Source organism: Chironomus tepperi, unplaced genomic scaffold, assembly GCF_022539635.2.
Source record: "Chironomus tepperi strain 1889 unplaced genomic scaffold, CSIRO-AGI_Ctep_v1 contig_74, whole genome shotgun sequence".
Taxonomy (NCBI): Eukaryota; Metazoa; Arthropoda; class Insecta; order Diptera; family Chironomidae; genus Chironomus; species Chironomus tepperi.
Genome location: NW_027226196.1, coordinates 1202724 through 1230480, shown reverse-complemented (window position 1 = coordinate 1230480; position 27757 = coordinate 1202724). Strand labels below are relative to the sequence as shown.

The 27757-nt window shown below is 31.2% G+C and overlaps 3 protein-coding genes across 6 annotated transcripts in view; 1 reads left to right on the top strand and 2 right to left on the bottom strand.

The window, feature by feature from the left end:
- Positions 1–276: 276 nt before the first annotated feature.
- Positions 277–27757, bottom strand: part of LOC139101102 (G-protein coupled receptor dmsr-1) — a 58453-nt gene continuing 30972 nt past the window's right edge. For all 3 annotated transcript variants that reach the window (XM_070653978.1, XM_070653979.1, XM_070653980.1), the window contains exons 3-12: positions 16796–16826; positions 11993–12051; positions 11574–11903; positions 9291–9384; positions 9153–9227; positions 4770–4896; positions 4448–4630; positions 2512–2682; positions 1682–1807; positions 277–1616 (exon numbers count right to left, since the gene is read on the bottom strand). In XM_070653978.1, the coding sequence (XP_070510079.1) occupies positions 1415–1616; positions 1682–1807; positions 2512–2682; positions 4448–4630; positions 4770–4896; positions 9153–9227; positions 9291–9384; positions 11574–11816 (1221 nt within the window). In that variant the 5' untranslated portion in view covers positions 11817–11903; positions 11993–12051; positions 16796–16826 and the 3' untranslated portion in view covers positions 277–1414. The remainder of the gene's footprint in view (positions 1617–1681; positions 1808–2511; positions 2683–4447; positions 4631–4769; positions 4897–9152; positions 9228–9290; positions 9385–11573; positions 11904–11992; positions 12052–16795; positions 16827–27757) is intronic.
- On the bottom strand, positions 14024–16621 carry LOC139101096 (uncharacterized). The gene has a single exon (XM_070653972.1). It carries the CDS (start codon positions 16381–16383, stop codon positions 14716–14718), a length of 1668 nt encoding a protein of 555 aa, XP_070510073.1. The 5' UTR covers positions 16384–16621; the 3' UTR covers positions 14024–14715.
- On the top strand, positions 17689–24895 carry LOC139085628 (transcription factor Adf-1-like). 2 transcript variants are annotated; one of them, XM_070633721.1, is made up of 4 exons: positions 17689–17904; positions 18217–18360; positions 18961–19123; positions 20897–24895. In XM_070633721.1, the coding sequence occupies exons 2-4, from the start codon at positions 18225–18227 to the stop codon at positions 21420–21422; spliced, it is 825 nt and encodes a 274-aa protein (XP_070489822.1). In that variant the 5' UTR covers positions 17689–17904; positions 18217–18224; the 3' UTR covers positions 21423–24895. The 2 variants fall into 2 exon arrangements, with proteins under 2 accessions (XP_070489822.1, XP_070489821.1); XM_070633720.1 differs by having other exon boundaries at positions 17690–17908.

Below are 27757 nucleotides of genomic sequence, written 5' to 3'. Positions count from 1 at the left end.
AAGCTTAATTAATATCTACAGTTTTTTTGAAACATTTTAATCATAATATTGAATTCTTAAGAGTAACAGAGATTTGTTTTGAAAGGTTAATGAATTTTCAACAAGGTTTTTGCTACCCATCCAGCACAAAAATTAAATTTGGATTTGAAATTGAGAAATTCTTGTCATTTCACTAGCGCATTTTTTTGAAATCGAGTTTTAGACTCAACCTTGCCCCTTACCCCCTTATCATCTTACCCCCTTACCCCATTTCCCATTTTTTCTTTTCATCCCCCCTCTTCGTAAAAAAATCTTTCCCATCCCCCTAAATACGTATCTTAATAAATAATCGGATTCTGAAATTGACTGAAAAAATGTTCAATTCATAAATAAATGGTTGCATGCCGGTGTCAACTACCGTCAATTTTGGTGAATTATTTTATTATCAGCGGGGATAATGACCACCAGTGGCCAACAGACATCGAGTTCAACGGTCGCTGCTGAGCAACAGCTGTCGAGGACAACGGTTGCAAATGGGAGTTGGCTCAAGATATGCATTGGTTGCCGGGGTTAGGATCTAACAATGAATAGTCAACTTTCAATGCTTTCATAAATAAAAAGGAAGTTTAAAAATAGTCCAGTTTAAACAGACTTTGAAGTCGACTTGGATTTTGTATGGAGAAGTCGATTTGAATTGACTCGACTCCATACAAAATTAAAGACAGCTCGAGCTATGGTTTCAAATGACATGATCAATTGACCACAATAATGATTATTATGAATTTTATTCCAGTTATCCCTGACTGACCCAAATAGCTCAAATCGACCTGTTCGGCATGATTCTGACTTGTTGCGGGATTTGGCTTAAGTCCGTCAACATGCGAGATTCACGCCGGTCAGGTGCCAAATTTTGTATCAATTAACCGACATGTATTGTTCGGGTTGACCTATCAATCCCAATATTTATCTAAATAAAACGATTTAAAATCCCTTCTAAAAAGCTTTGTGCTGTAAAAAAATGCGCTAGTCATGTCTATGTTATTTGAGAATTTTCAATACCCTTCACTTATTAATCCCAAGTAATTTTTATGCTGCAGGGATGAGATAAAATAAATAAAATTCTGATTCTATAAATTCCTTGAAGGTTCCTTAACCTCACTTGATCCCAATTAGTTTACATAAAAATAAATATACGTGCAGCATTTAAAAGTTAAGAACGGTTATGAATTTCACTTCCTTTTGTTTATGAAAAATATTATTTTTTAGTCAATTTTTTAATTAAATTCTCAACTTTTTTCTATATTTTTTTTTTAAATCCCTCACATCATAAATAAATTAACTCTATATTTAACTCTAAATTTTAATTAAATCTTATTTATTGTGCAGATGATCTCCATTCGAGACCAAAAAATCGACATACTAGATCAACTACATGTCAGACATTTGTCGTTGTATGATTGACGTTTGTAACTCTCGTTAATTCGATCTTTTGTGGACGTTTTCTCATGAATAAGGATTTAAACGTGACACGGAATTGCTTTGACATGCTGCCATATAATACAAATCCAATGGCTGCATTTATAAGTGCGAGGAGGTCCATCATTTCTCCAAATAGGAGATAACATCGTTTTAAAAAGCTATTATTGAATGAAAAGAAGTAAAGGATGTAATTGAAGCATAAAGCATCATTAATTTTTCTTACCATTTTCCTAATATTCCGCTCAATAAACCCAAAATGCCTTGAGGAAACTCGGTAACAAGAAATAGTAAAAGGACAGCAACCAGCAGCATTGTGGTACGGTCCGTCCTTCGATCTATTTTCGATGGTCTGAAATATTTCGATATTTGTGCACGATTAGCTATTGAAATTAATTTATAGGTATTGAATCTGAAGTTGGTCCTTAAATTGACATTTTAAAATGTTGAAAAAAAGTGCTGAAAATTATATTTCTACCGTCATCAAGTGATAGTTGCCATGATAGTCATTGTCATGGCCACAAACGATTATAAATCACATGACCTTGATAAAAATTGTTCAATTTGCTATCGGATATGGCAGGGTTGGTCAAACTGTGAGCTGTGGCACAATAATTTATGAAAATGACAAGCATCACGTGCTGTGCATGGCTAGGGTCGCATCAAAAGCTCAATGTCGACTCGGATTTTGTATGAAAAAGTCGACTCGACTCCATATGACATTTGAGTCGACTTCAAGCTATGATCCAACTTGCTACAAAGGTGTGCCGTGGCACAATTCCAGACCAAGATTGAACAGCACTGCTATACAGCATCACATGACTATCATAAGGCATTAAAGCTTATCAAACGTATTTCTCCTATTAATGTGTTTTGAATAAATTCCACATCTACTCAGTTACGGCTTTCTTACGTCTGTAAGCATCTCAGTGTCTATTTATAACAGCAAAGTTTATTAAATGTGACACCCTGAACAATAATTGGATGTGTCTTGACAAACTTTTACAAATTCAGATTCAATAAAACATGAAAATATTTGAATACAACTTCTCATACCTTTGTCCATTGTTCACAGTTGCTGTTGCTGCTGCCGGTGCACTATATCCTTTCAGCTTAAGTTTGCGCTTATTTGCACGACATAACACATCAATTAAAACGAAACTAATTATCGTCAATATAAAGCACGGTAACAATTTTATTATGACTGAATGAATCCAGAAGTTAATTCTGTAAATGAAAATTAATAGACTTGAATTAATTAAATTGATAGAAGAATTAGAGTCGATCATTAATAATGTCAATGTGTCAAAGGGGAATGGGATGTTGGGCGTTAGTCAGGGGGTCAATGGGTTTGAAACTTGGGATGTGAAGAATGAACTGGAAACGTGGATTACAGACAGTAATGTCGTCAGGAAAGCGGTTCGAATCCTACTTTAGGCTGTAGGTCTAGGTTTGAGTGGGTAGACTTGGCGAACCCTGGATCCCAAACATTAAGGTGCACTAATTCCTGAAATTAGGTTGTACTATACCCAAAACTGATCCAAAGACAGCATACAATTCAGTCCCGATACTGAAAACCCTAGTCACATTAACCTTGAAACACATACAACATAAAGCTATGGATCTTTTAAATCTAAAGTGGATTGAAAGAGGAATAACTTCTAATGAGAGCGGAAACATTATTTTGTTGAAAAGAAAGTTTAAATTAGTGTTTCTCTTCATTATCTTGCTCTACACTGTTGCCATACTCTTATCCCTACCATCAAACACAATCTTTTATGTTTTTACTGATGCCACTTGCTTGCTACGATTTTTTGTATCTCAATAAATGAAAATTTATAACATAATCTGATGTTTAGATTGTATTAATAAAGGATGTATATTTGAACCTCCGTTATTTATTGGCAGCATCTGTGGTGATACATGATATGTTTATTTTAAAATTGTACATGCCACTTAGTTTTGTGATTTTTTTCTGATTCTCGTGTTTCTGGTTTGAAAAATGAAGCAGTTTATTGGGCAATTTTTGCAGAGATCATACATATGGATGTAGCTGTTCATCATCGGACTTCATAAATTCTTTAAAGGATTCTCTACAAATTGATATTTATTTTATGCCCAATATTATCGAATTTATCCTTTCAGGAATTGAAGGGTCTTATACCAGAATGTTTATATTGTTTATGTAGATAGGAACATTTTAGGATAATGATTGGAAAATCAGGACTAAATAGGTTCAGATGAAAATTTTCACATTCTCACATTGCTTCAAAAAAGGAAAGATGCTGAAATTTATTAAACGAGAGGATTTGTTTGAATATTAAGGGACAGTTGAGTATGCGAACCAGAAGTTTAACTAGCCATTAGGGCACTTTAAGTCATACCGTTAACTCAGAGGCATATCGACACCTTTGATACTGTATTGTGCTGTTCGGATGATGAAATTTGGAAATAAATCCAGAGCAGCTTTTCTTATTGGCTAGGTTATCGATACTTCGTCGGTATTAATGGCAAGACACAAAGTCTATGTCAATTAGTCCTGATGACTTCATGTCGACTGATTTCTACACATTTTAAGGTGAAAAATTTGGTTCTCCTCAAAGTTCCCGAGTATGTAAAAATACGTAAGAACTAGTCATCAACTAGCCTTAAACTAACCATTAACTGGCCATTAACCAGCCATTGACTGGCAAATGGGTTCAGCTTGGGAATGACATAGAATTGTTATCCAGTTTGCCATAGAGTTATGCAGACTTTAATGTCAACTCAAGCTTAATATGGACTTTTCCATACTAACACTGAGTCGGCTTTGAGCTCTAGACTCTTAAATTTCAAGAGGTAGTATCAAGATATCTAAGTTTAAACCCTTGTTTCCATGAAAAATTCATACAAGACATTAGAATAAATTTCCTCCCCTAAATAATACAGTATCATACTCATGAATATTGCATAAAAATGGCATAAAATATATAATTAATGAATATCAACAAACCTGTATAATTTTGAATCTTCACTAGCATCTAATTGATACATTGTCTTGTTATGTTCCGATATATCCTGTATTCCGAACACAAAGAACGTTGGTAGACATAGCACTGGTGCTAATAAAAAACAGAAGAATATTGCACGACCATAATGATTTTGGGCACAATGGCCAAGGATTCCATGAGGATGCCTGAGCAAAAAAGACCAATAATTAAAAATGCACATGATAACAACTTTTAAAGCAACAAGCATGCAATGCTATAATTTTCAAGAATTTGGAATTGAAATTTTTTGGCAATAAAAAGCAGCAAAATCTATTTTAAACTTACTTAATAGCAATATATCGCCATACAGCCAGCGTTACAGTTAACAAAATTGATATCGTATGAAGTATTTGCGAAAAATGACTGTGAAATAAGAGGTATAATGTCCACAGGTAAGAGTTGTCTGCTTCACCTAAAAGTAAAGAAATTAAAAAAGTTGTTGTTAAGTCTTTGAAGCTTTCTTCTTATTTATAGCCTTGGTTATTTTACATAAAAAATCCTTTTTGTTCTCCTCGACTTGAAAAGTTTAAAAAAAAATTCATAATTTTTGAATAAAAATTCATTTCATCTATCTACATCTAAAGGAAAAGAACTTGAAGCTTTTTATGATGAAAATTTTATGGGAAAAAATTTTCCACTGCCTTATTTTGAGAGTGCTTTTCTTTATCATTCCAACACATTGTATTAATCAAAATGCGCATACATAATATTTAAATTTAATATAAAATTTCATATGAGTATGTGATGTTGAGTAGGATTGTGAAGTAGCAGTTTTTTCGATAAAGTACGGATTTTTCAGGATTGGAAATTTAAATTTAAAGTGCTGATTGGCTGGAGTGGCTTCAATTTGGTGCCAGAATCGTTTTTAATCCAATACTATGCTGGAATCATGCCGAACTTGTGTCGGAATTTTGGATCGATAAACCGATTTATGTCACATGGGAAGGTCTCTTGCCAGGAAATGGGGTTTGGAATCGAATGACTAATCCTTCATTTTTGGATGAAGTTCTTCTGTTTGCTAGGGCTTTTTGCAACAAAAATTCCAAGACGTCTACATAAGTTATTGAAGGACTTAGCCAATCTACTACCAAGTCTCTAACGAATCACAGTAGTGCCCTGACGAACACTTTTTGCTATTCGGTAAAGTGACTTTACAGGCAAAACCAAATTATCCAATAAGCAACTTTGAACACCTAAAAATACTTTCTCCCCTCATCTGAATTTGGGATGTCGCCAATTTAAATAATGTGCATCAAAAAACCTTTAAAATCAACCACCCAATCAACCCTGAAACCCCTAAAAAGTCTCAACGTCTACAAACAGTTTAAAATTATGCAAAATTAATTGTTTACTCTCATATGCTTTAAGCCTTTAAACAAGAAATAAATGAAAAAAAAAAATTCTTATATTTGCATTTCCGTGTCATGAGACAATGTTGAACTTGTGCTCAGCAGAAGATCCTACAACTCTTTAAACAATTGATAACGCTCGTGTTAGAATAATTTAAGAAATATTCAAAGGAGCATGGAAGATAATTTTGAACAATATAAAGGCTTTTGTATATTTATTAAATTTTTGTTTGAAAGAAGCACAACCTAAACATATTTTATGAATTTGGATGAATTTTAATTAATTTTTTTCTCAAATAAAATTGAATTTTAATCAATTTTTATTTATTGGATCAATATGTTCTAAGAATTAAAGCAGATAATTTAAAAGATATTCGCGGAAGTTTTTAATTATTTTAATAATCAACAAAGAAGAATTAAGTATAAAATTATCTTGAATCAGTCTAACAATAAATGTTAATTTATATTATTATTGAATTTTTAAGTTAAATTTTGTGAAAAGACTTCATTTAGGGTAAAAAATGTAATTTTTGGTCACTTTTTTTTTGGTCATTTTTGAAAAAGGCATTTTTAAGCATTTTCAGACCATAGTTTGTATAGAAGAGTTGTAAAAGATCAAAAAATAAGAACTTCTGCATTAAAAATTTTGACTTTTGGACTTTCTGTAACTTAAAATTTCCAAAAGAAAAAAATGGAAAAATGACCAAAATTTGGCCATTTTTTGTTACAGCCGCTTGCGCTAAAGGACTTGTTTTTCATAAACCAATAAGTACTCGAAAAGTTGCCTCTTATTTCTCTCTATCATTCCTCATATCTATCTTTTCAAAAGAATGAAGCACTTCCTTAGAATGCTTCATACAAAATGACCCATTTTCAAATGTAATTTTTGGTCAAAAAAAATGTAATTTTTGGTTACTTTTTTTTCGCAGGATGCATTGAAAAATTTGTATGGAAGGAAAAAAAATGTAATTTTTGGTCATTTTTTACAAAAGTAAGCGGAGAAAATTTGTGAAATTTTTTTCTCTTTAATTTTAACATTTTTGATGCAAACTTAAAGATTTAGGTCTAATTAAAGTGTGATTCAAATTTTATGGATGTAGCTGAAGTGGAAAGGCATTAAATCATTCATTAAACTTTTCCAAAAATTCCTTCCATACAAATTTTTCAATGCATCCTGCGAAAAAAAAGTGACCAAAAATTACATTTTTTTGACCAAAAATTACATTTTTTTGACCAAAAATTACATTTGACTTTGAAGTTGGTATATCTCGGATATGACAAGTCCAAAAACTCTAATTTTTTTTATGGCAAATGTATTCACAATAAATGAAAGGTTTAAATGATAATTTAAACCACTTTCAAACAATTTTATATAAAACATCGAAGAGAAATAAGCATTTAAAGTGTCCAAAAATGAAAAATGACCAAAAATTACATTTTTTACCCTACCTTTCATGAAGTTTTCAAACATTTTAAAAATTTATCGGAAATTAAATTATTTTTAAAGGTTATGTTCATTCTGCTCATTTCATTAATTTAATAATATGAGACTATAATTTTTTGATTGCAACATGATTGAAACACATTATTAAAATATTTCACTTTCCAAATGGACCAAAAACAATTTAATAATGATAAAATAAATTTAAATTGAATTTTAATTGATAGCTTTAAGTGTTGAAATTTAACGGTCATATTTTGTGGTTCAATGCAACAATTATTAAAATTCATTTAATATTTATAAATATACAGTGGTGGGCAACATGTATGCCACGGCATATTATTGTACATCCAATTTTTATTGGAAATGCCACGAACCGTATGCTGTGTAGGGTTTCGGTCGAGTCTTACTACCAGGGTTTGAAGACGAAAATAAAAGGTTGACCACCACTGATTTAATATTTGGATTTATAAAAAGGTACAAAAGTATTAACTGGAAAGATTATCAATAGCTCCAAATAGGTTTTTAATGATAATTATGCATTTTTTTGGATTATGGAAATTGATGGATAAATGTGTTGAATATAATAACGCTTTTAATTTCATATTGATTAAATTTGAATTAGTATAAAGGATCTGGTTTTTGAAATCAATCTGGAATTTTGTTCTGTTTGAGACAATTCAGCTTAGCTTGCCCTAGCAGACAAAGAAAGAGTGAGGCAGATAAAGTAGAGCAAGATCTTGAAAGCATGATCTTTTCTTTTTAGGGATTTGCTTAATAAAACTAGCATTTTCAACACTCGGAAGGAGTGAGAAAGTTCTCAATTACTGATCCCTAATGCTCTCACCCTGGCATGTTGTACACCCCTGATTAAAGCTCTTTAACAAATCACAAAGCGAATTCTACATCAAACAATTTAATTTAAAGTGTGCCAAATGCATCTTCACAATTCAATGATCAGACGTCATTAAATCAGCTGAATGAAATGAGCTGAATATAATCTAATATTTAATTTAAAATTTCCATCACAAATGTGAAAGACATGCACAAATCTACAATTGATTTCTTTTGAAATATTCACATTTAAAATGCTTTTTTATTGTCCTTCAATCCGGATAACTCTGACGCATAAAATACAATTAAAGATGACTATCCGTCTGTCGCACATTAGGAATGATTCATTAATGACAATTCAAGTATTTGACCTTAGAAAAGGAATTTTTTCATTATAGGAACTTTAATTAATGAAATTCTTTTAACTTAATTGAAAACTTTATATTTCAGAAATTAATCTAAGAATTAATTGTGTCGAGATTGTGTTAAGGATGAAAAGAAACCTTGTTAATTGTTGTTTGACATAAACTTTTGGAGATATTGTCAAAAAAAAAACTTTTTCAATTTAAATTTAAATAAATGATTACGTAAGAAAAACCAATTTTCATAATTTAATTCCAAAATTTCCATGCTTTACAAGCATAAAGCATAGTATAAACAATTATTATATGCTTTTCCTTGTTTTTTCATCTTATCAAGATAATAGATTAATGCACAACTGTGTTGTTCATTCATCTCAATTTTCATGAAAATCAACTGCATCATGCACAGTCGGAAGTGAGCTTGTTATTGTTTTTCATACTTATCATATTGTGAGTAGGTATAAATGAATGTTTTTGACAGCTATCTACACGCCTTTCACCTTTATCAAAACTGATTTTTTTTTTTTTTTTGCACATAATCCCTTCGTATTATATTGTTCAATGTAAGGTGATATGCAGTAACAACTTAATTTAATAAAATATTAAGCTGTGCAATAACGCTTCACGTGTTTATGATTGGATATATTTTGTAAAATAACTTAATACTCGACTCATGTCTTACCTTTTAACGAAATATATTGATGGCTCGTGTAAGGTATATATTCAATCATTACAAACATATCACATACAGCCAACCCTGTAAAGGAATAAAAGGAATGTGAGTTAGAGGAACGACTAATCTGATTCATGCTGTACTTACATTTTAATATTGAATTTATTGGTGTTTTTGACATTTCTTTTCTTGTTAATATTATTATGTTCAGGATATTAGCAATTGTACCAAAAATGCAAATCTACGCAGCGAGACAAAAAAGACAATAATATGCTAATTAAATTGATTTCAAAGAAGACAATTTTATCATATTTATTAAGAACAAAATTGAGTTTTTTTATGCGCAACGTCAATAATATTTCCATAACATATTCATGATGATTCACTGAGATAATGTCAAACAAGAGCAATTTTTGGACTATTTGAAGCAGTGGTGGACAATCTTTTTTATCTAACGGTACACTTCGAGGAAGTCCAAAGAATTCCTGGATTGGATGTACAGAAAAGAACGCTAAAGTCCAAAACATTCCGAACAATCAGAAATTTTCAAAGAATATAGCCGGCATTAGACGTTCTTTTTGCCCGGCAATGGACCCACATGTGCCTCAGCCGTGGAAGTGAGTAAGAACTTCATGGTGCTGCGACACACAGGATGCCTAGGTTGTATTATTGATCTGACCTAATTTTTAGGGCATTGATCTTCAAAATCCTGCCCTGAAGCTCCTGATCTTATCCGAATTAACTCAGAATTACGGATTTAGGTGGTTTATCCAATCCTAAGATTATCTCAGAAATAGTCACTGTAATCCAATGTTGAACATCCTTTAGTTTCTCACAGCACACCTTGGTATACATAAGCTTCGTCCAGGACCCCACAAGGCCTATAGTTCATAGCATTTCAAAAAACAATTTGGCGCCACATTATTGTGTCGCGTCACACCGATTGTCCACCACTGCTTTAATCCTTCATCTATCCACAATATCTCAGTCCATGAAATTTGACATTGTTTACATGAATAATTGACGATATACCAAAAAATTGATATATTAATGTATTTTCAAATTGGCTTTCCAACTCAAATATTGAACAATCCAAATGACATCTTATTTGTATAAGATATTGATGCTGAGTGGGTTGATTTATTGACAAACATGGAAGTGGAAGACTTTTCTTGTTAAGTTGTTACACAATTTTCTTGTTACATATTTTCATTCCAAGATTATGAACATAGATGCTTGACAACCTTGACCGAACCGTTGTCAAAAAAAATTTTTTCATGTTTTCTTAATATTAGTAATGCATTGAAGGATATTATGAAAATTAGATAACTTTAATTGGCGCCTTTTGCAACATATTTTTCCAAAAAAATTTAAATTCTGTATAAATCGACCTTATTTTAAGTATAAGCATGAAGTACATAATTGACAGCATAAATTAATTCCTAATATTCATAATTTAAATAAAGCCTATTGACGTCAAATCATGTCTAATCTTCCGGAAAAATTGCGTAGTTATTCATTCATCCTTATTTTCAAGTGAAGAATTTAATAGGTCGAAATAATCTTCCAGTTAAATGGGAAGTTGGGATATAATATGAATGGGGGGTGACCATATGATTTTTGGTAAAGTATTGGGACAATTTTGTGGGTCCACACTGGGCTAGAATCGACCACATTTTGGAAAAGTGCTGACTCATAAGTGTTCCTGAAGCCTAGACCGACATTGAGAATTTCCGGATACTCTCGGTCTCGGGGAAACCTAGTCAGCACAGGTATTTCGGTTAATCTCATTTGTTAGATTAGGTAGAGAACTGGCGTGCAGCTCTTGATTGACAAAAAAGTCTGAAATTGTCAAAATTTGGTTTAGTTCCTACATATCAAATGCGACAATCTGGAATATTTTTTTAATGAGATCTTTCCGAAATAGGGTTAATTGCACTTGTTTCTCTATTTCAGATCATCGTAGACTCTGTCCTTAACATTCCTAACTGGCAGAAGTTCTCGAAGGAAAGAGCCTGCTTTAGACGTTGTCTCTTTTTTGCAATAAGCCTACATGTGTACCAATCTAGGAAGAAAGCAAGTAAGTATGTAGACTCTGTCAGGAGACATCAGCACCAAATCAAAGTACAGCAGATAGCCACCCTAAACATGCCAAATGTGAAATTTTCATTGAAAATATCCGCATCTGTCCATATTCTCGAAGAATTAGCAATTTCAATTGATAAATGTCAAATATAGAAAAAGAGGTCGTTCACTTATGACGCACATGGATCACTTGTTAGTCTATTTTGAAGACATTATCATATATGAAAAGCTATTTACTAAATTTAATGATTGACGCCATAAATAAACTACTCAGAAGTGTAAAATTATTCACAAAAAAATAAAAAAAATTGTTGCCGTCACAAAATCTCGAAATTTGATACTTACGACAAGTGTTATGTAGCCATGATAAAGCTGATATTGTGTTATGAAATCTCTAATATGATGTTCACAATAATGCGAGCAATTATCTGTCGTCTCGTTTGGTGTTTTAATATTCTTTGTGCCATTTTTCGTTAGTTCCATATTCATCCATATCGTCAGAAACTCATGCATTGTCTCATTTGATATGTTTGGTGGAAATGTCAGACCTTCTATGGCTTTTAATGGTGATATTGAGGTCGACATCATCCTGACGGTTTATTTTTTATATGATGGACTTGTATCAAGGAATTGGATTAAATGTGTTGTTCCAACATAGATAAACTAAGATGTTTCCTGTAGGCAAAAAAAGACAAAAAAATAAAATATTTCGTAATTACAGCATGATTATGGTGATACATTATTTTTTATTACACTATGCTTACATAGATATTTATTGAGCAAAATACAATGATCCTTTACTGTCATATCCATTCAGTACGAGCTAGAATTATAGAAGAAAAAATGTTAATATAGTCAAATGAACGCAGATGTGTTGTAAAAGTTTTTGAATGCATCATCAGCTATGTTATGACTTTAATGATGCTTTAGAAGACAGGATGGAATATATTTCATTGTAAGGAAGTTCTCTTTGTATTATTATGAAAATTATAAATTAGCATGCTTTTGTTGAATGAATTTTTTATGGTTTTAGTTGAAATAGTTAAGATGAATTGTTGACTGGCCCGAACAACACAGTTTGTTTAATCGGTCCGAAATCGGGCACCAAGTCAGCATGAATCTAAGAAAGCGCAAGATTTGAATCAGATCGGTGTGACTCTGGTGAAATGTTAGATTTGAACCGAATCCTGCTCCAAGTTAGATTCTTTCCGATCTGGAGTCAGACTTTTGATCGATTAACTGATTTATGCTATTAGAATCATTAAAACGTAAAAATCACAGCCAATACCGAAATATGAGTTAAATTTTTCCAAGTATGAAATCCAATTTGCTTCAAATTAGAGTCAAGTGCTGAAGCTACACCTCAAAAATTAGAATATAAATTTGTGACACCCTCGCAAATCATTAATCGAATGTTGATCAAATTTTAATAGTAAGTCTAAAAAGGTGAGACTTTATTAAATAATTTACGCACGTCTTCTACCCTCTCTTATGAATTTTGTGAATGAATTCCAAATTTTTTGATGCTTAATAATAATTTTATCGTTGACTTCAAGCAAATACTAAGGTGAATCTATAAAAAAAGCCATTATCAAGCACGCCGACAAAAAAAGTTGTCAAACTTTTAATAAGAAAACAACTTCAAAGATGATCCTTAATGAGATTTATTGCTTTTAGCAGCTGTTTTTGACAGCTAATCAATCTCTTTTTACCACAACTTTTTTATCAATATAAATATCATAAATTTCGGGAACGAAGAGGAATGCGATGCTTTATTAAATTATGTGGTGCCTGTGTACATAAAGGAATGCCAATATTCGTGGAAATTAAAGACTTTAAATTAATTTATAGTGTTCTATCTATCATATTAAAGCTAATTTATTTTAAAGTATTAATCATGACTATTAATCTGACAGCAACATTATTTTTAGTTATTTAATGAAGAATCTGAGCTGCTTGATTTTTGACGATAGTGAAAAATTAGTTTTAAAAGAAGCAAGGATGGCTCAGCTAGGCTCATATCAACTATGATTTTCTGAAATCTCGGTCGCGGATAATTTTTGGGACTCGGGACGGGACCGAACGGATCATCTACATATCAATGTGCTTCAAATCACTGTACACCAATTATTTCTAAATCGATACACAAACGTGTGAAAGCTCAGAAATCATCCTAATCAACTATTCTGTGAACTATCACCAAAATACTTGAAACTGTTCTGATCATACTCAACTTGACTACAATATAAACCTTGATATCATTTCCTATCTGAATGAATTCCGAGGAATCCGAAATTGTATTAAGTTTTAATTTACTTCGTAATTACTTTATTTATTACGATTATTAAAGCATCTCATATTAAATGAGCTTTTTTCATATTCGTGGTGGAATGCTAAGTAGGCGTGAAATTTCCGGAATTTTCATTCAATTTGTGATGTCAAAAAAAAAATTATTTTAATCATATTTGAGACTCAAATCAATTAAGTACAATTTTTCGCTGAACTGAAATGAAAACCGAAATTTTTATATTCAAGGGAATATTTAATAAATTAAATTACAATTCTGAAAAAATTCAGCTTCAAGTGTCACGGGTGGAAAATAAAAAGTTTTGCTTCCGACATGTCGACAAAAGAAAAAGAAAAAAAAATCAAATCAATTTAAAATTAATTTTTATTAAATTTCATTTCCGACTTTTTTTACATTATAGATTTAGAAAACAAAATATTTTATATTTTGATTCGACTTTTTTTGTTTTTTTACAAATTTTTTAATAAAGATCATTCGAATTTACCTTAAAATTTAATCTACTTAAAAAAGTTTTATGAGAAACTTTCTTGTTGACTTTTTCATTAAATTATTTTTAAAAAAAATTGCAAAAAATCTTTGTCTTAATAAAAGAAATAGTTCATCTCTTATCCTAACGATATCTTTATCATGTAGTTATGCTGTATATTTATAAATGATGAAAAAAAATTGTGTTTTTTGTTGTTCTTTTCAAAAAAGTATGATTGCCAAACCTTAAGAATTTAAATTAATATAAATTCTTTGTGATGTGTTCAGGGTGTAGTATTAAGCAGAGTTGCTAAACAGGCATCTGTGACAGGCAAAACATGTGCAAACTATTGATAATTTGTATGGTTCTACTTGTCTTACAAAACCACAGAAATTATCAAGAATTTGCTTGTCATTTGTGCCTGTGTTGCAACTCTGGTATTAAGGTCGGTAGGGGGGAGGTCGGTCAAGTTTGGGTTCAATCCTCTTCCATTTTTGGACCAAAAAAATCATTTTTCTAGCATTTTCCGAGCAATTTTGCATTCCGTGCTAAACATCATTTGCCATCCCCTCTTGCCACTTCCCCCTTACACCCCAGGATGCATGTATATGCACGTCGAGTAAAAATTAATATAGCACAAACAGAATTGAAAAGGAAAAATGTAATGATATTAAAAAAAGTTCTTCTGATCATGTGTAAGGAAATACAATCTTTTAATCACTGAACGAATCACTCCAATATGTTGTTGTTACGGGTGCGACTGTCTTAAACAAGTCCCTTCCAGTTGACGACACTTCCTCTCTTGCTCTCATCATTTTCTTCTTTGCATTCGATGCATGATGCTCAGAACATGATTCACGATGTTTTTGGTATCGTTTCACGCTGCAGTATAGTCGTCGACATTTATTGCATTCGTATGACAATGAGCATTTGTGTAGATTTAATGCATGCTTCTTAACGTCAGTTTTTGTTGCAAAAACTCTTCCGCATTCATCACATGTATAAGAGTCTTTGTGTATTTGCATGTGCGATGTCAAATTGATGCTGTATTTAAAGCAACGTCCACACACATGACATTTGAACGGTGCTTCTTCTTCCTTCGGTTGATGAGCATTTTTTCGGTGCAATTTTAAATTAGTCTTTGATCCAAATGTCTTGTTACAATCTTTACATTTCTCTCGTTTCTTATTTCTCTCGTCGGAACTGTCATTTGCTTCAATGTACACGATGTCTCGTTTTAATCTTTTTGTTGTGGCTTGAAGCTCTTGTTTCTTTTGTTTGCCTTTTGTTCTTCGAGGACCACGCTTTCGTGGCTGTCTTGCTCTCTTTTTCTCGCGTGCATCCGTATCAGCACCAGAACTCGTATCTTCTTCTTCCTCAATATTTGACGCTTGATAATCTTCATCGTCATTCGGCTCATCATCATCACTCTCACTAAACTCATTACAATCAATTATGACAAATGATTTTTCATTATTTTTTCGTGCTTTTGTGCTTCGTTTTAATTTACTTCTTAGTTCTTTGTCCGTTGCATCAACATCCTTATAAAATTGAAATGCTATTCTTAATCGTCCCAAGCATCCAATGCATATCATATGTGGAAGTGAATCACGCTCATGTATTCTTATGTTATTGCACATTTTCATTATTATATCGCAAATTCTCATATCTTCTTCTATCGCGAATATATCAATCAATGTTTCAGTTGCTTTGCAAACTCTACATTGATTCGGATCAACATCCGGTTCCGTTTTTTTCGCCTCTTCCTCCTCATTTGTCTTATTTTCAAGTGATTGTTCGTCTTTTGATTCATTTTCAGCTGTTTCGGTTGCTGGCTCTTCATTTTGTTGCTCGACATTTGGATCGTCTTGAGACATAAGTTGAGATGATTCACCTAGACTATTATCAATTGCTTCTTTCTCTACATTACTGTCAAAATTGTCATTATTTGTTTGTACATTTTGAACATCTAAATTAACGTCGACATTGACATTATCCATTTCGAATGACATGTTGACATTTTGAGGAATTTCCTGTTCTGTTGATTCTATGGAAGTTGTATGTTGTTGTTGTTGTTGTGAATTTTGTTGTTGTTGTTGTAAAATATGGTTATGTTGTTGAATTTGTGGCGGAACAGAGACGGTTGGATAAAGGCCCATTTGTAGTGGCAGATCTGGATGTGGCAACTGAATGTCTCGTTGATTGTATGATAGATTGATAATGTCCGATTGTTGATTTGCAATTGGAACCTGTTGTAAGCTTGTATTTTGATTCAATTGCATTTCCCGCGGAATTGTTGTCATTGGATGTTGCTGCTGTATGCTAGCACCATAGACCATTGCATTGTACTCATTATTTATCATATTATTAAAGTTTTCCATTTTATGTTGATGATTCTTATTGGTAAACACTAAAAAGAACACAAAATTTTTGTTTCTCTCAAAACACTGGGATTTTTTAATTTTTGATGCTGTATTTTATGTCAAGTCGATAGAAAACTTTAAAAAACATAAATTTATCGGATTTTAATGCTGTTTTACAATTCAGAAATTATTGTAAATTTAAAAAGCTTTTTGTTTTGCTTCTAATGAAAAAAAAAATTCTTTTTTGGGGCGTCTTCACACGGAAGCAAAATACGCTGAGCTACGGCTGTGCGTAATTTGAAAAAAGTTCGTTATGAGAATGTTCATGCTATTTTCTTCATACTGTAATAACTTTTGTGATTTAATTTTATTATTACAGCATAAAAGTGAGTAAATTAACAGCTAGTAATGGAAAGTTAAATTAACTTACATTAATCGAGAGATTTCACTGAGTTGCCAATCTGAAAATACACAATTAAAATTGTAATTTTATTAAAAATGCATTCTGAAATTTTAATTATAAAACATGAATGAAGATAATTAAAAGTTTTGTAATTTTTTGATTGAATTAAATAATGTGATAAAAAAAGAAATTTTGCTGCTGAAAAATGAGGAAGAACTAAAGAATTCATAAAATTTTAAACATGATTTTCTCATAATTTCTTAATAATAAAAAAGTTTGTTTTATTTGTTCGCATATTTTTTAAAGTTTTTGAATGAAATTTTCAGTGAAACTTCAACGAGACGTGACTTTTTTAAGTCTTGATTGTCTTTTAGTGCTTGTCATGACTTTAAAGATTTTGATAAATGGAACTTTAAATTTCTGTTTTAAAAATTTTAAATTTTTAAAATTTAAAGTTTTATAATTTCAAATTTCAAATTTAAAAACTTTAATTTAAAAATTCAAATTTATTTTAAATTTGAAATCTTTAAATTGAATAATCAATTTTTTGACCTCAAATTTCAACAACCCAGTGTATTCCATCTAATACTTATTATAAATCCACTTGTAGACAGATTTCATCCGAACTGACCTTTAAGCTGTTTGGAATTCAAATTATCCACGCGATGCATAATAAAAATAATTCAACAAATTCAACCTTTTTAATTAGCATTTGATGTAAATTATCCACGCTTTGCGAATCATTAATCCTAATCGTAGCCTCAAGTTTCTCACTCGTGCAAATCACTTCTTAATTTTCTCTCATTTCAAGGAAAGCCTTTCAAATCCCGAGCATCATCGACCCTGGATTCACATACAAACTCACATCCAAAGTATCAAATATGAGTGTAGAAGTCTTAATGTACAAGGAAGAAGCTCCTTAAATTTGCAAAATAGCGCTGTTTTGTATTTTACAGGCAAACATAGAATATTAAGCATAAACAATGACATAAAAGTATTAGATGTAAATTAATATAAAAAATTAAATGTATTATTAATCAAGTGATCTCAGTACAAGCAGGATATAAAGTTAATTATTAATTCAAGTGAATAGTGATAAAATTAATAAAAGGATAACAATTAATATTTGACGAATGGCACGTAAGGATATAATAAAGTCTTTAGAAGCGTTTTAATGTCGTAGTTAATTAGATAATTATGCGTAAATTATTTTATGGCGTCATTCTAAGGAAAACTTATAGTTTCTCCTAACAATTATGGATTAATATCGACTTATAAACATTGAAATATTTGTATAAATTAATTTGATACTTAATTAGTCAATTAATTAGTGTCGAAATAGAAAATCAATAAATTAAAACAATTCAAGACATAAATCAAGCATAATATGCAGCATATCCATCATAAAAAAAATTAATTAATTTTCATAATTTCTTCAATTAATTCAGACGACAAGATGGATCGCGACGAGGTTTTAGTGAAGCTTGTCGAGCATGAAGCAATTATATGGAAGCGAAATCATCCTCAATTCAAGAATATAACGTTAAAGGAACAAGCTTGGGGACGAGTTTCGTATCAATTAGGAATTACATGTGAGTCACTTTCTATGTATATGCATACACAGTCACAAATAGAGAAGTAAAAAAAAAGTACATCAATTTATTCATCTCTCCTTTGTGTATATTTGCACACACAACATAGACTTTAACATCTCCCAAATCTAATCATGATGATTTCATGTTAATCCAATTACCTTAAAAAATTTCATACTAACACTAATTCAAAATCAGCAGTATGGATGGGAATACAGTTTCATCATTCACCCATTGTGCATTAAAAGTGCTCTCTCTTGAGTGGTAGAAGTGGAAGGGTTCTTTATAATATGTGCTATATTGTGAATCAGGGAGAGTAAGAGAGGACGTAAATTTGCTATGCGTGAATAAATTAAATGCCTGCCCCGACTGCTTTGTCTACACATATACACATACATAAATAATTCGTTAATTCATAAAAAGGAATATTCCCTCTGATTTATAATGCAAAGAATTTTTCACATGTGGACGAGGATTGATTACAATTGTATTCGTGCTGATGAATTTCTGATGACAATTTACGTCTCTCCCTGCCTGAATGTAATATAATAAAAAATTATTTTGTTAATTTTTTCTTTTTATTTAAACAAATTTATGTAGCAACGGAAGCTGAGAGGCGATTTAAATCTATCCGAGAGAAATATCGTCGACGTAAAATTTTATTGGAACGAGACGTATCCAATAATGTGGAACATTCTAAGCTTAAACGATGGGACTTGTACAACAAACTCAATTTTCTAGATGATTACATGATTCCAAGAAAGTTAGTATTGTCATTTTTATTATGTTTTATGATTCTTTTTTTTTCTGCCTTCTTGTCGATGAGAGTTGTTGAGTAAGGACTTAACATTTGATATTGGAATTTTTGTTTTTTGGGTAATACTTTGTGGTATTTTGTCAATGAATGTTTGAGAGTTTGTCTATTGCCAAATTATTCGAGAATGAAAAATAATGAAGTAAATAACAGGACGGGTTTTGTTGAGTTGTTCTGGGTTATTTTGATAATTGGAATTTTTGATTTGAGAAACTTTTTGATGACAATTTTGATTTTGAAGTATTTGAATTTATATTATGGCTTAAATTTCGGATTAGTAACTGTTCAAGCGGAAATGGAATGTTCGGAAGGGTATAGAAACTGAAAAAATCCGGTGATAGGCTGGCGAGAATCAGTCTTGAGGTCAGACTTGGTAACATTCAGCCTTGCAACAGACTTACGCTGACCTGAGTCAGATTTTTCGTCATTTTTTTATGATCAGTGCCTTCCAGTTGCGTTGTGGTGTCATCTCGCATTTTTAATCTAATTTGTTCGATTCAAGAACGAATTAATAACATTTTTAATAAGATACTTTGCGTTAACAAAGTTTGAAAATGAAGAATTTTCTGGTTTTTTACCATAAAAACCATAATAAACTGAAGGAAATATTTCGTCAAAAAATGAGTTTGTCTTCATAATTAATTGCACGCTTAATTTTCTTTACTCATAATTGGATACAAGACTGCTTTTAATTCTTTTAAATCACTGAGACCTTATTGCTAATGCATTTTGAGGTAAAGTATTAGAAGCTGACTTTAATTTTATATGGAGTCGAGCTGAATCAAGTCTACTTTTTCATATAAATCTTGATTCCACGTCAAGTTCTGTTGTTGAAAAATTGAAATAATTTTTATTTTTGAAGACTGTGGCAAATACATTGAAGCTATAGATTTCATCGATAAAGTTGTATCCAAGTTGTATCAATAAATTATGTTTCTTAAACTTTTGATCAAACAATTTTATAAATCAAGAAACTTATAATTAATTCCAATTAAATTCATAAATATTCATCATTTGGTGTTCAAATTTCGATTGAACATTTTGATTTCTAAGAAATGTTTTAATTAAAATAAAATTGACGGAACCATCAAAAGTTATTTTTAAAAAGGACAAACTTAAAAAATGAGGTAGAAAGATTGAAACAACAAAAATTTATATTTAGACAATTTTTGTCAATTTATCAAATAATTTTGTCAATTATCCTAAAACACCTAACTTTTATTGATGTTGTGTAATGGTTTCTATCAATTAATTTTTTTTTAAAAACAAACTTTTTTTTTCATTGGTCTTTCCTTAAATGTCTGAAATAATTAAGGGGCCGTTCACTTATTACGTACTATTTAACAGTCTTCGTATATGGTGTCGTGTAGAGTCTTTTCCATTCAAAATCTGAGTCAGCTTCGAGCTCTGATTTTAAGAAGAGGAGAATGGGAGGAGGTTCGATGGCTGATTTTTTTACAATATGACATTTTGTTTCGGAGGGTTGAAGGGGCCAAAAAGAAGATTTTGAAGTAATCTAATAAGTAAACGATCCCCAAACATATTGTTACTAAGGAAATTATTAAGAATTAATCGACAAACTCAATTTGCCAATCAAGTTTAAATGTCAACTCCTACACAACTGTTCCTCGAAGACTTGAAAATAAAAAATTCCTCAAAAACCCCAGTAAATATCAAATTATTAATTGCATCACTTTTCTCATTACATCCCTCAAAAAACAGTGGAAATGAAAGTCTTGGTATGATATTGACTAAAGGCGAAATGTTATCAAGTGAAAACATAACATCGACAAATGAAGTATCAATTATGCCATTACCCAATAATAAATCAGGTCTACACACATCAACACCTAATAATGATCAACAAAAGCATTTACAACAAATTGGTAATTTAATTATCCGACCTGTTATGCGTCAAGTAATGTCTGATGCAAATTTATCACGTTCATCACAATCAACACCAAGTCCCAGTACAACCACAGCTAATATCACAACAGAAACCAATGATAATTTACATTTTGATCCAATAATTAAAATGGAAGTTGCAGATGATGATTCAAATGATGAAAGGAACGATTGTGTTGAGCCAAAAAGCTGTGAAAATGGTAATTTCAATTATGTTGGTGACTACATAGCAGCTGAACTGAATAAATTGCCGCTACGTGACGCATTCATATTGAAAAATATTCTAATTCGTGAAGTATTAGCATTTAGTGAAAAGCTATTGATGTCACATGAGAAGCAATAAGGTGAAATGAATCCAATGATTTACTGCATGAATCTCCAAAAAAAAAAAAACATAGTAAATATGCCATAATATATAAGTTCAAAACAAAAATAAGTACATCGTGCCATTACATCAGTCGATATTCTCTGACTTGATTGATCGATAAATGTAACATATTTTATATTATTTTATTTTCCGACTCGTGTCTGTTTCCAACACTTTATGCCATTTTTATTTTCCTTGCATTGTTTTACTCTTTATATTAATTATTTCTGACATTTGACACAAGCTACATATCCATGCTCGTTTTAATAATTATTATAAATATTGCTTTTATTCCCCATCGTGAAAAAAAACATCATACTCGTTCAACAGGTTCCTTTTTTATATTGTAAACATACATAATATTGATAATATAAATAATTTTCGATACTAGCCGCTATGAAACAAAAAACACATTCCGGGTGAGATTTATTTATAGATTTTAAGTTAATAGAGTTTTAAGGTATTTTTTTTAAATACATATTTATATGTGAGAAAGACATTCCAGTTCAATTTTTGTGTTAATGATTATACTTTTTTTGCGAATTTCTTTTTGTTTCTTTCTACTTAATGAAAAGTTCGGGATCAGGCACTATTTTAAAGAATTGTGAAAAATTGCGGGCTTGCTGACAAAAAATCCAGACCTGCAGTCTTGGTCGAATAATAAGGTACAGCTGTAATGCACTATAAGGAACATGAAGCTTTGGGCTGAATCTTTTAGTTCGTCTAAGACTGCCTTGCGGTATTTGATGGCCCAAAGCCATTTATTCAGGTTGTCAAAGATTGAAAGTCAGTCTTAGACGAACAAATAGGTACAGCCCATAGCTCCAGGTACCTTATAGCTGTTTCTTATGGTTCGCCAAGAATGCATTGCAGCCTTTGGAAACTCAAAGTTTCAGATACCTTAAGTACATTATTGCTTATAGTTGGTCCAAGGCTGCAGACCTGCGCATCTAAAATTCAGGAAATTCAGGTCCACAAATCTAGGCCGAAACTTATATTTTGATTAAAAGTTGTAAAAATCCTGATTTAATTCCGATTTTTAATTTGAAATAAATTGTAAAAATCGACTAAAAAGTCACAATCCTTACAATAGTGTCTGACCTTTGTGAAAAATAATTTGTATACCCTTATAAGACTTGAATTCTTCACAAAATATTATTTGATTCTATAAGATATCTCAATGAGATTATGAATGAAGGTAGAATGAACATTTATGCTGCTTACAAAATGTTATTCAATTTATTCTTTATTAGAGTGGGCTAAGAGTGGGCTCCTGAAGAATTATATAGAAGGAATTATTCATGATGGCATCCGTTTTATATGCCATATATGTTGACACAAGAGATATATAAATTTGAGTAGGGTTTACAGTTCCGAGATTGAATTGTTTGTTATTTTCTAATCTAAGAAATGATTTTATGTTTTAAGGATTGAAAATCTTAGAGTTAAGTTGAAAATTTAAATGAAATTAAGGACTTATTGAATTCTAAGTATGGCATTTTGTGATTCTTGGAGTGCCAATAGGCACAAGTTTGCCATGTCAGTCAGATGGGGGCTGGGAATTGAATTGAATTGAAAAGGCAAAAAATCTGGTCTTAAGTCAGTCTAACTCTTACTTGAGACCAACTTCAACCGAATCTGGTTTTAGACTAGAGCTTCGCTGCCTTGACTCTTGATTATTTGTTATTTATGAGCCAAATGATTTCTGGGACTTTGCACAATCTTACCCTATCCATTGCATGGCATTTCATATGAACATCAAGTCTATAAGCTCCATCAAGGGCACACTAAGAGCTAGTCTTAAACAAGATCTAATTCCCTCCATCTACACATTTTTATAGTCTATGAATTTCTTGACATAAGATGATGAAACAGCTCTAATAATCCAATTTTTTTATTATCTTGATAAAATTTATTTGTAAACGACCCTTTGAGTAATCATCAAATGTTGTCAGGTGAACTTATCTACTTAATATCGTCCTTTATTCACTTCAATATACCTTCATGGAGATAATGAACTTGAAGCTTTTTTGAGTAAGTAAAGATGCTTTAAGACATTGCATTCATAAATCTCAAGAAGGTTCTTCTACTACTTAATACCCTGAGTTATCTTATAAATCCCATCTATCATGATTCTTAAGAAATATTTCTGTTGTAGATGCTGTAGGTAGTAGGTATTACTCATTTTGAGTTCAACATTGTTGATTCGAATATTTTTAAGCATGTCGAGTACAATTATACTACAGGAAACGATAATAACTTCGGAATGTCTAACGCTTGTCTGAAATTAAGTTTTGTTTACGTCAAATATCCAACAAATGATGACAAATTCCAAGTTTGACGCAATTTGACGAATTTATTAAGAAGAAATCCTACACATTCATGAAATTTTATATACGATGGATTTTCCATTCCGGATTATTTGAGTTCATTACATTCCCACAAATTAAGATATCAAATTATTTGGGTTTGCTAAGATACAGATAAACCCGTATTTATTTTCTTAATGGTCGCTAAGGTTACATGTGGTATATTCTAGATTAAGCGAAAACGACATTTTAAGAAGTCAAAGAGAATGTTTAAGACTTTTCTGGAAACATTTTGGATTTAATATTAATAGTGTTGATGTATTTAGAAGATTATGAGGGATTTAATAGTTTTTTGGGAGGTTGTATTCAGAAATCATAAAGATTTGGGTTTGAGATTGATAAATGCTCAATTAAGAGAGCTTTAAATTAAATTTTTTGAAGCCAATACTGAATAATTCAAACCCGAGTGGCATAATATGGCGTGGAACATTTTTTGCCTTAAAAATTGGTAGAAATTTGCAATCAGGATGCTGTTAGTGGTGCATTTGACAAATTCCTGACTTACAAATTATATGGCAATTTAATGGTGCCTAAGCCTACTCGAATTTACGATCTCGCTGTATTTGTGGGACTCAGGATGGGGCAAAGAATTTTCCAAATCTGTTCTCGGTGTTGAGACGGCCTAGAAGTACCCTAGTCAGAATTTTTTGACAGTTTTAATTATTTTTTATTTATCGCTAATATTTATGAATGTTTGACAACCATTACCTTTCTTATGAATGTGCCCTTGACTCTAGCAAACACATTGTGCTGTTTAGATAAGCATGCAAAACAATTGAATACATTAACTCCTAAAGCAACATCTTGATTAGCTCAAGATATCGTTGCATAAACATTTCGATTGATATCGCTAACACAGTTTCTACACAACGTAAAACAGAAGTTAACAAAGTTAATTGGATATAAAACAAAAATATTTATTGAACTTTAAACAACAGCTTAATCTCATTGTATTCGTCTAGATTTATTTTAAGATCTCAAAAGTATCAACATCAAATGATTTTAACATAAATTTGTGAAGATTTTCAAGTTTTATGCTTTTGTTTAGTATTAATTTAATGATTTTTTCATTCTTGCCAATAGAGCGTTATACGATTTTAATTTTAATATTATTTATTACATGATAAGAATTAAATAATTAATAATAAGACCAATATATGAAAAATATAAGCTTTTTTTTTTTGATTAATTATCAGATCAAATATCTGCGTATTTTTTTGTGGTATTGATAAAGGCTTAAAAAATCGATTAGAAATAAAAAAGCATATGATATATATATATTTTTTATACGAATTACGTGAAACCTAATGACTGACGTCTTTCATTTGTAGCAATTATTTTTTTGTATTTCCAGGAAAAGTCATTTAATTGAATTTTTTGTTTACTTATGATACACATTGACATGTCTCGAGAGACTCAATTTAATACAATAACCAACAAATCTTTCTTTATTTTGAAATGAAATATCGACAAAAAAAGGACAATTTAAGAAGAAAACATTCCTTAAGGTGTTCATTTTCGATTTTTCACAATAACCTTTTCTGCCTTATTCCCTAAATCAGAGGAATTTCTCAACAGCCTTTCACATTTGCAAACAGAAAAAGAGTTGAAATCTGAATGAAAAACCTTTTTTTTTGGGTTGAAGTTTTATAATGTAGTGACATTGAGGCTATGTAGCGCAATTTATTAATGGAAAATAAATTATTGAGTTTCAAGAAAAATATTTCAAAACCCTCAATGAAGCTATGGTTACGCTTCAGTTGAACGGGTTTCAGAGAAAGTCAAATACTTTCATTCAATATGAAAATATTAAAAAACCTCTCCTGGCTATTTTTAAACTTCGTTTGAAAATAATCAGAATTGTCTGGAAAGTTTATTTAAGTGTGTAAGTATGTTGGTCCGGAAATTCATTATGAATTGATAATTAATTGTCAGAAGACACTTAGTGATAAAGCCTGCTTCAGTTGTCAACTAAGAGATGTCAAGAAAGTATGTAAAGTCCTGAAATCATCCTCCAAACACAGTAAGGATCCTCAGGGATTCATTGGTCATTAAACAACATGATCAACATGAACAATTACCTTACTAGTCAAATTTCTAAGGCACGTGGCTCAAATTTGGTGTGATAAATAGTTTGCCGTCTCCTGTAATTTTAAATATGCTACTATGTTGCCCTAGCAGGCAAAGATCAAGAGCAGAGTAAGCTAAAATGTACATTACGAGCATGTTTATCCAGTATATTTAAGGTGAGTATGCTCCTTGCCTTTTAGGGATGATTACTTATTGTCTGAAACATCAATAGAACTAATCTGAACATAGGTTGAACGTTACATTCATGCTTCTTTACCAAAGCTCGAAGTCGACTCGAATTATGCATGGAGTTGAGTCTACTTGAGCAGAGTTATCCATGAGCTGCGCTCCTTACTCAATAAATCTCAAAACTAAATTTAAGTTTCAGATAAGTACGGAAGCCTACCAACTTCATTAAATTATTAAGAAACTTTCCAAAGTTTCAGGCAAAACTTCTGACAAAATTGTACAAAGATAATGCAAAATGTTTATACTTCCCATGGACCCAAACAAACTTTTTCAATTAAATTCATCCGCCTAAGTTAAGAACTAAAATTGAGTGATACTTTTGGACACATGAAATCTTTATAGAAGCTTCGTGGAAAAAAAACATGATATTTTCTGTCACAAAGTGTTAGTTTGAGTGATTTCTTAAAAAAAAATAAAAATTTATGTCAAAATGCTATCGATTTACATTGAAAATATCCATTTCACCATGGCACATGCTAGATTTAATTTGATGTCTTTTTTTTTCATTGAGAGAATTGCTCAATTTACTTTGAAATTGAAAAAAATAAAGAAAAACACATTTAGGGATTTATTTGAATGCTTGGGTAAATAATGAAAGAATTTCTTAAGGTTTCCTGTGGAGGTAGATATAAAAAAAGCTCAGTGAGCTGCTGTAATCAATGAATTATAAACAAGAATGTCCATAAATTTGCAGATTTTTAATATTGAAGTTTATGGATGGATCGAAATTTAAGACTGAATTTCAAGCTGCTTATTCATCTGTTTTAAAGAAGAGTATGATTAAGAGCCGTAGACTTGCATTTTAGGTGAGTGACTCTGCAGTTTTCGGCTGTACCTTAAAATTCATCCATTAGGCGCTTGCCTGAGTGGACTAAAATTCGATATGACTAGCTGATGGCAAGCTAATGTCCAGTTCATGACTAATTAATGTCCAATGCATGGCAAGTTAATGGCTAGTTTATAGCAAGTTAATGTCTAGTTCATGACAAGCTAAGCTAACTGCTAATGCCTAACTCATGACTAGCTCTAACGTATTTTTGCCGACTCTGGATAACTACTCCTATCAGGCAAAAAGTACGCTTAAATAGTACAGAAATACAACTCCGGTACCTAAAAGCCACTACGGTACCTAAAGGTCTCTTTGCCAGTTAGGGTTCAAACCTGCAGTTCTGGATCATCTCTCTATTTTTCAAATTATTAATCATTTATATATTTTCCATCATAGTTAATTAATTTTATTTTATGCTGAGTGAGTGCAGCACAGACCATTAATTTTTAATGGCTGTGAGTTTTTCTGTCTGAGCCTTTTTTTTTTCTCCATAAAAATGATTTAATAGAAAATCGTTTATGTTTTATCTGTAGATGATCCGATTATAGAATCGAATCAGTCGCTATGAATAATTTCTCATAAAGGACATTTATTGGAATTGAAAATATTTTTTAAAAATGGATGAACTTCAAGTGAAAAATAAAAATCATAAAAAATGAAATTTACTTGGAATCAAAAATGATTTATTAAAGATAATATTGGGATTTGGGAGGCCATTGATCAATGAATTGAAAAATTTCATGTATATTCATTATAAATTTCATCGTCGGATCTGTTTTGACAATATGTCTAGG